This window comes from Magnolia sinica, chromosome 2, assembly GCF_029962835.1.
Source record: "Magnolia sinica isolate HGM2019 chromosome 2, MsV1, whole genome shotgun sequence".
Taxonomy (NCBI): Eukaryota; Viridiplantae; Streptophyta; class Magnoliopsida; order Magnoliales; family Magnoliaceae; genus Magnolia; species Magnolia sinica.
Window position 1 is genome coordinate 88,916,379 of NC_080574.1, and position 8,846 is coordinate 88,925,224.

The 8,846-nt window shown below is 34.9% G+C and overlaps 1 protein-coding gene across 3 annotated transcripts in view; it reads left to right on the forward strand.

Moving 5' to 3' along the window:
• LOC131237251 (histidine kinase 1) overlaps positions 1 to 7,341 on the forward strand; it is a 124,818-nt gene extending 117,477 nt beyond the window's left edge. For all 3 annotated transcript variants that reach the window (XM_058234941.1, XM_058234939.1, XM_058234940.1), the window contains one exon: positions 6,727 to 7,341. In XM_058234941.1, coding sequence (XP_058090924.1) covers positions 6,727 to 6,942 — 216 coding nt within the window. In that variant the 3' untranslated portion in view covers positions 6,943 to 7,341. The remainder of the gene's footprint in view (positions 1 to 6,726) is intronic.
• The last annotated feature ends 1,505 nt before the right edge of the window (positions 7,342 to 8,846 follow it).

The window sequence follows — 8,846 nt, forward strand, 5'->3', positions numbered from 1 at the left end:
TGGTGGAGACTTCCCATACTAACTCATCGTTAGTTACCACATGGGATGACCAATTTACCTTTCATGGATTGCCTAGTCATGCCACAATGGTTGTGGAATTTCTAGTAATGAGATTCATGAAACATAACTCTCCTTTGGCTAATGGCCATTGTGTCCAAATTCACCTTCCCCTAGGATAACTGAGGAAATCCTCCCTTTTAACCTATAAAGTCATAGATAGTTAGGGGTTGTTTGGCACCGTGGATTCGAGGGGATTCGAGGGGGTTTCAAATCCCATGGTTGTTTGGCAGCATAAAGTAACTGGGGATTTCAAATCCCCTCTTCAAGGGGGTTTGAAATCCACGGTGAGAGCTTGGATTACACCTAAAATCATTTCAATAGTTGCAGGTGTAACATGTGTGTCACTATATTATCATTCTATTGGGCACATGGTCTACTAATGATGATCAGCACCATCCAAACATTGTCCATGTAAATCAGCACCATCCAAACATTGTCCATGTTAATCAACGATTAAAAATTGTTAGTTAGTCACTCAGACATGATCTTGTACTTGTGGCCCATCCGAGACTTGGAATTTCATCATTTTTGGGCAAAGCATATATTTCAGCGGGCTTATCACAACCATTGTGTCAAAAATTACATATCTCACTAATTAGAGATATTAAAGTTGATTTAGTAATTAAATTCAAACCTCTGTAAATATACTATGAATAGCTACTTTTGGATTAAAGTTGATTCACACTCCGGCGTGCCAAACACACTAGGAGGATTTCAAATCCAGGGGGTTTCAAATCCTGGGGGTTCTGAATCCACGGGGTTCCAAATCCATGCTCCCAAGCAGGCCCTTAAGGTTTTCTAAGCAAATCGATGTAAATTATGGTATCATGCTTGGTCATCAATGCACATGATCATAACAATCATGGTATCTTGCTTGGTCATCAATGCACATGATCATAATAATCATCACTAGCTGGCTTTCCAAGGCACACAATACCAACATATTGGACCACAATTTCCAAGCGAATCAATGTAAATTTGGTTACTAGGGAGAAAGTTTCTTCATAATCAACATCTTCTTGTGTAAAATATTTTGCCACTAGCAAACTTTATATTTATCAATTGAACCATCTAACTTCCTTTTGGTTTTAATCACTCACTTATTTGCAATTGCTTTTACGACCAGCTGGAAAATCAATTAGCTTCCAAACAGGATTTCTCTTCATCGAATGAATTTTTGCGTTCATTGCAAAATCCAATCTTCAGAGTTTAGGGATGTTAGCGCATCTTCATACAAACCAGGTTCATCTTCCACTGTGATACGAGAGTATGATTCGCCTTCTATTTCAAAATGCCTTTTTAGGAATTTTACCTCGTAAACTTAGTCGTAACTCAGGAACACTAGTCTACGTTCCCACTATCTTCACGGATCATGAGAATGCCCTGATTGTTGATGCTTGGGTTACTGCTTCCACTTTCTTGAATTGCATCTGGCATCTTGTAGAGAGTTCTATTTCTATTATGAGCTTCTTTATATTGAGATATTTGTCTTCTACATATGTTACATTTTGGGGTTCAATTTCAATCCATTTGACATGGTCTTCATATACTAATACATACCCTTTTGAATGAACGGGATACTAAATGAAAGTGCACTCAATTGTTCATTTATCTAACTTACTTCTGTTTAGAGCAGGAAGTAAAACATGACCCACTGAACCCCATGGACCTAAATCACCTAATGACGGTCTCTTACTTGTTTATAATGCAAAAGGTGTTTTAGGAACCAATTTTAAAAGAACTTTGTTTAATACATAAGCACTATAAGCAATGTGTCTCACCAAAAGGTAGTAAGTAGATTTATGTCAGCTATCATAGATCAAATCATATATAGCAAAAGTCTATTTTTTCTTTTAGCAACACCATTTTGTCGAGGACTATAAGGCATAGTATACTGATGAGCAATGCCTGCATTTTCACAATATGGTTTTAAAATATTTGATATGTACTCTTCACCCCTATTTAAATATTTTGATTCTTTTATTCAACTGATTCTCTATCTTTAATCTGTATTTTTAAAAACATCCAAGTGCTTTCGGCTTTTGAAAAATTAGAGATATATATATATATATATTCTGTATAATGAGTAGTCATCAATAAATATTACAAAATGCTAACAACTATTTCATGTTCACATATTCAAAAGTCCACATATCACTGTGCAAAAGTTCTTAAAATCTTTTTGCCTTAGAGAATAGTTTTCTAGTTGCTTTTCCTATCGCAAAATATTTACACAAGGACAAATCTACTCTTGTTAATGTTCCTAGTAATCCATCTCGCGCTAACCTCATCATTCGATCTTTTTTCGATATGTCCCAATCTATTATGCCACTTAATAGATTCAGATACAACTCTAGCATTGGACAAACCAACAAAAGCTAAGTTGCTTGATGTTGATGAAAAGTTATTTACAACATCTAGCTTAAATAAATCTCGAGACAATTCTTCCCAAGAAAGTATTACATTGTTTTTCCTTAGTAAAATCATATCTTTATAAAATTTTACATCAAAATTCTCTCTAACTAGACACGTGACAAATACTAGGTTGTATCTCATTCCGGAAGCAAAAAGGTTGTCTTTAAGCAATAGACAATATCCTATCTTTGACTCAAGGCAATATGTACCAACACCGATCACGTCCTTGATGTATTTTTCCCATATATAGCTTGTGGCATTTGAGTGTTTTTAGAAATTCCACAAAGCCTTCTGTATCCTTCGTCACATGCCTTGTTGCCCTTGAATCCACAATTCATTTGTTGAAGGTTAGATTGGTTATCAGTACCTATGTGAAAACACAACTAATGAGTGGGGGAATGTTGTGCCATTTTATGTTCGAGGCAAACCCTCACCCAATGGCCTTGCTTTCCGCATATAAAGCACGAACTATTACCTAGTCCTTTGGATTTCTTCTTATTATCTTTGCTTTATTGCATAGGGTCAATGTACATGTCGTTGGGCTATAATGGTTGTGGAGGTTTCATGAATTGGTACGTTGGTGGATATGGTCGATTTTGAGGTGGATATGGTTGGTGTCGGGGTGGTTGTTATTGGTGATGAAGTGGGTATGGACGGAAATGGGGAGGTATCAATGGACAATAGGTGGATTGGATTGACTATTGGGAGCACTCTATTTGATTTCCTAAACTTTTTCCTTGACCAAATATCTTTCTTTCACCTTTCAGCAGCAAAAACCACACTGCTTGCAAACTGAACAACTTGGGAATCAACTTCATGTTTTAGATGATGGGCTAAATCGTTATGAATCTTGATTGCTTCATTGTGATTCAGGAAGTCTATGATGTGAGACCAAGAATCCAGTATAGAGAGAAAGGTTGCTATAATTTTCTAAATTTGAGCGAGACACAACCTACTTTAAGAACTTTGTCATCATCAATTCCATCTTTCTAATACGGTCTTTAATGGGGCATCCAAATGCCATTTTGTATGCATTAAATTCCATTTACATCATTCTTATCTTGGCATTCATTATTTTAGCATATGGCTCAATCAAGGCATCCCACATTTCTTTGGCAGTCACATAACATATCAACTCTGTGTATGGAGCTAAGTAGGATATTCCAAGTAGTTATCTTTTTTTTCTTTTTCTTTTTCTTTTGAATTTTTGTTGAGCAAGCTTCAAACGACATATCGAAACATTCTTATTTTTTATCAATGGTTTTCTCCTAACTGTTATTAGTGTATACAACACATTTTCTCCATCTAATATAATCATAACAAACCTCTGCCAATCATGTTTTAGATGATGGGCTAAATCGTTACAAGTCTTGATTGCTTCATTGTGATTCAGGATGTCTTTGATGTGAGACCAAGAATTCAGTACAGATAGAAATATTGCTATAATTTTCTAAATTTGATCAAGACACAACCTACATTTCAGAACTCCGTCATCATCAATTCCATCTTTCTAATATGGTCTTTAATGGGGCATCCAACTGCCATTCTGTATGCATTAAATTCCATTTACATCATTCTAATCTTGGCATCCAATATTTTAGCATATGACTCAATTAGGGCATCCCACTTTTTTTTGGCAGTCACATAACATATCAACTCTGTGTACGGAGCTAAGTAGGATATTCCAAGTAGTTATGTTATTTTTCTTCCTTTTTTTCCTTTTTTCTTTTTTTTTTTTTTTGAATTTTTGTTGGGCAAGCTTCAAACAACATATCAGAACATTCTTATTTTTTTATCTCTGGTTTTCTCCTAACAGTTATTAGTGTATACAACACATTTTCTCCATCTAGTAGAATCATAACAAACCTCCGCCAATCATCGAAGTTGTTCCTGTCAAATTTCTCTCCTTTCAAAAGATCGACCAAAGGTGATTTAGATTATATTTCTTGTCACTACAGCAAAGAGAGGATCCTATATTAGTCAATCAAGAAACACATCCAAGATACTTTATTTTATTTTTATTCATGCACAATCATTATCATTGGTCCAAAAATGACATCATTCAAACAATTTGACAGGAGGACAATACGGTCATTGTTAGTTAGGCCCAAAATTCCCACTTAACCAATTGAGCGTAGCGGAAACAATCAAAGTCAAAAGAACAATAAAGGAATCCCTCCATTACAATAGTCAAGTGATACCCATAATAAATTATTAAAACTATAGATCACATCTAAGAATGCATATAGTGCATAAAAAATTGTGTTTACAATGTGCAAGTGTTATGTCGTTGTTGACCAATGTCACGCATTGGCACACAGGTTACAATAACTAGAAATGTATTGTCCGTTGTGTGTTCCCGTGTAGTGTTACTTTCAATAAAGAAAATTTACCGTTTCCTATAGTTAGAATCGCATTAATCACCGCTTTGATCCCACTATTGAGTGTAGGTGAACAGTACAACAGGTTACATTTAGATTATTATTATTATTATGGATCGCGCAACACAATTACACAACTGAATCGGAGAGCCGAAACATGAAAATCAGTGGCCTGCTCAAATCAACTACACAAATGGAAGACGAGCCAATTCATTTATGTGATCCAATGGCAAAAATGGTATGCCGATGTATATGTGACATTGAGCAAGAACTAGAGTCACCACTGTTGCTCTCTCTCTCTCTCTCTCTCTCTCTGCTGCATACATCCACCTGCTACCACTTGCTGACATCTGTCAGCCATGTATGCTTCCAACAATATGAAGATCAATCCAGGAAATGGAAACATTCAAGCTTACTGTAGAATTTTCATGTGAAGAGTTACAGGGATCCTTTTTATGCAGCATCACCATTAGACCAACTACCCTGCTGGCTATATTTGTGAAGAAGGAAAAGTATGAAACAGTAACCTGCTTCTGTATCCATCACAAAGGCTTAAAACAAGGCTACATATAATACCAGATGCTGATCAGATGCTTACTGACATATGGTTCAGAACAGCTACAAGTTTAAACATTCTGTCACAACCAAAATACAATCTGCACTCCCACTAACCCCAGTATTCATGGAATAACCAAGATACAGACCGCATCACAACCAAACCCTTCACTCGTAAGGAACAAACACACCAATGTACATGGTCTATTTGCGGGGGGAAGGAAAAAAAAAAAAAAAAAAGACATCAAACCAGCTTTTTATTACTCATTTTTAAAGTGAAGATCAGCTTGCACTTTTTTTCCCAATATTATTGGTTGAGATCACTCCAATATCCTGATTTCCAAGCTTGGGATGATAGAAATGCATTATCCATCTTTGAGGAAGCAAAGAAAGCAATTACAAAGAAGATGCATTGACTTTAAGGTTTGTCTATATTTCCATTTCGTGTTTTTCTCATTCTTTAGGCCCTGTTTGGTAGATGCCTAAAGATGAGTTGATCTCATTTTAGTTAACAGTCATTATGTATTAAATGTTAACTAAAATGAGATCAACTCATTTTTAGGTGTCTACCAAATAGGACCTTGGTGTTTTTATCTTGGAGGTATTATTGAGAAAATACCCTATCGGTTATACATATGTATAGTAGTGATTTTCAACATTCCCTCCCTCAATTCACTCTACTGTATAATGCTAAAAACACATCTGCCAAGACTCCACCCATGGGAATATCTAATCGTGAAGATTGTGTGGTCATGAAAACTCACATTTTGGACAAATTTCCCAAACAGCCTATCACCTTGAGGCTCCGCCTTAATGAATATTTCAATCCAAGGAGCTACTATTTTCCATCCATGATTCTTAGTAAGTTTATGGTAATGCCTTTTTTTTCAAGAATATAATAATAATAATAATAATAATAACATTCTTGTGTTTTAGTAGCAATGAATTTTCTCTTGGTCAGGGTATTCCAAGAATATAATAATGATTAATTGGCCTTTCATTGTTAGATCTTCACTTATTGTATGATATGTTAGTGAAGCAACTAGTAACTATTAATTATCTTTTCATGATTTTCATGTGAGATTTGAATTCCAATTTACAAACCATCAACCTTTTTGACCACAAGTTCCTGAAAAGAAGGATTGGAATCTCCTCTGAAATAAATTCTTCAGGTGCAACGCCAAGCATCTTCAGAAGATTCTTAAATGAAAACATTTGGGACAGTGAATATATGGTCAATCACTTTCTTCTATTTACATGTATGCTATTATAAAGTGCAGCTTCTAAACATCCACTCACTACATGTCAACTGCAGATGCCAAAGATGGATGGTTATGAGGCAACAAAAGAGATTAGAAGATATGAAGCAGGAACCAGCTCACATATTCCCATTGTTGCACTGACAGCACACGCAATGTCATCCGATGAAGCCAAATGCTTGGAAGTGGGGATGGATGCCTATCTAACAAAACCAATCGACTGCAAGCTGATGGTGTCCACCATTCTCTCCCTAACCAAGAGGATGGCCTAACATTTCCAGACCACACATCATCACTGTCCTGAGCTGGCTAACAAATCACTGGTGTGATTTTGAGTCTCATAACACTACACATACATATACTAATATGAATGTAATATTGTATAAACATTAAACTTTGTAGTGGACAAACTGTACATATTTTGATGTGCCCATTCAATACAAGTGAGACAAGACAATTGATCTCTCGGGCACACTGCAGATCAGAAGTTCCTTGCCATTCAATCTGTCCCTTTTCTGGACCATAGGTTCCATCAATTTCCCATCATGGTGGGGCTGATCAGATTGATGATCTTGATGACTGAAGCAATGGACACAACTTGTATGTAATTCATGATCAAGGACCCGGCGATTCCTAACAAATGCATGTGTGATTTTGGATACTATACCAAATGTTTGTACCAGGGCTTACTGTGAAACCCTTCATCATTTGTAAATGTGCACTCTGGTAAAGAAGCAGTTGTTCAATTCTTTTCTGGTAAGTAGGCCAGGGAAACAATGCCTATGATAGATTTCCCTCTAATTACCCGCCACTATTTTAAATAGCGTCTAGCTTAGTATTCAACCCCTTGAAGCATGAGCATGAGCTATGTAGCATTTGGTGTAAGCTACATGCTACTTCTAGATTTTTAGTTAGGGTTGCAAATGGTTGCACCAAATATCATGAAATTTCATGGTATTTTGTGCCAAATTAGTATACTTAATAACGAAATTTAATTGAATTTCATAATTTTTCTTGCAACCAAATATAATGTAAAATAATAGAAAAAATATATGGTAAAGACTCGGTACAAAGATAAAATAAATAGTAATGTTGTTACTTGAATTATTTTACTAAAATCATTAAAAAGATTAACTAATTTTTAATTAAAAATAGAAAAATATAACCAATCATTGAAAATATTTATTAATTTTAAAAAATTTAGTAAAAAATAATTTGGAGTGTAGAGTTTTCAATAGTATATGGATCCTTTAGTTACACCAACCCTTTTGATATTTTGGCAATATAATATTACAAGGGTTTATTACCAAACTAGACCCATGGTCTGCCTTAATTAGGTAATTAAGCAGCCTTCTTAAAATTTCATTTTAGACCTTTGATAAATTTTGGAAAAGCTATGGATGAAAATGCTCCTCCTCATTCTTCTTATTTTTCTTCTTCCTCTTTTTTTTTTTTTTTTGAAAAAAAAAAGAAGAAGACATAAATCAGAAAAAATAACGATAATTACCTTCAAAATCTTCTTCTTCTTCTTCTTTAGATTAGAGAGAGAGAGAGAGAGAGAGAGAGAGAGAGAGAGAGAGAATAAAAATATCAAATAAATAAAACAACTTAAATTCTTCTTTTTCTTCTTCGTCTTTTTTTTTTTCTGAAAAAAAAAAAGGACAAATAAATAAGAAAATTAACGAATAAACAGAAAAAAGCATTCTTAATCAATTAAAAAGAGAATGAAAATAAAAATATGAAATAAATAAAACAATTTACCTTCTTCTTCTGTTCTTCTTTTCTTCTTCCTCCTTTTTCTTCCGAAGAAAGGACAATAAATCAGAAAAATAACTAATAAACAGAAAAAATTTATAATTTTCTTAAATTAAAAAAAAATGATAATAAAAAATAAAACAAAAGATAACTACAAACTGCGACCCATACAGCGCAGTGTACCAACAGAGAATGAGAACCGCAACCCCTATAGAGAAGTGTACCAACAAAGAACTGAGAACTGCGACCCATGCAACGCAATGTACCAACAGAGAACTGAGAACCACAACCCTATCAGGGAACTAAAAACCACGACCTATGCAATGTAGTGTACCAATAGATAACTGAGAACGACCCCAACAGAGAAGTATACCACCATAGAACTAAGAACTGCGCCCCCAACAGAGAAGTATACCAACGG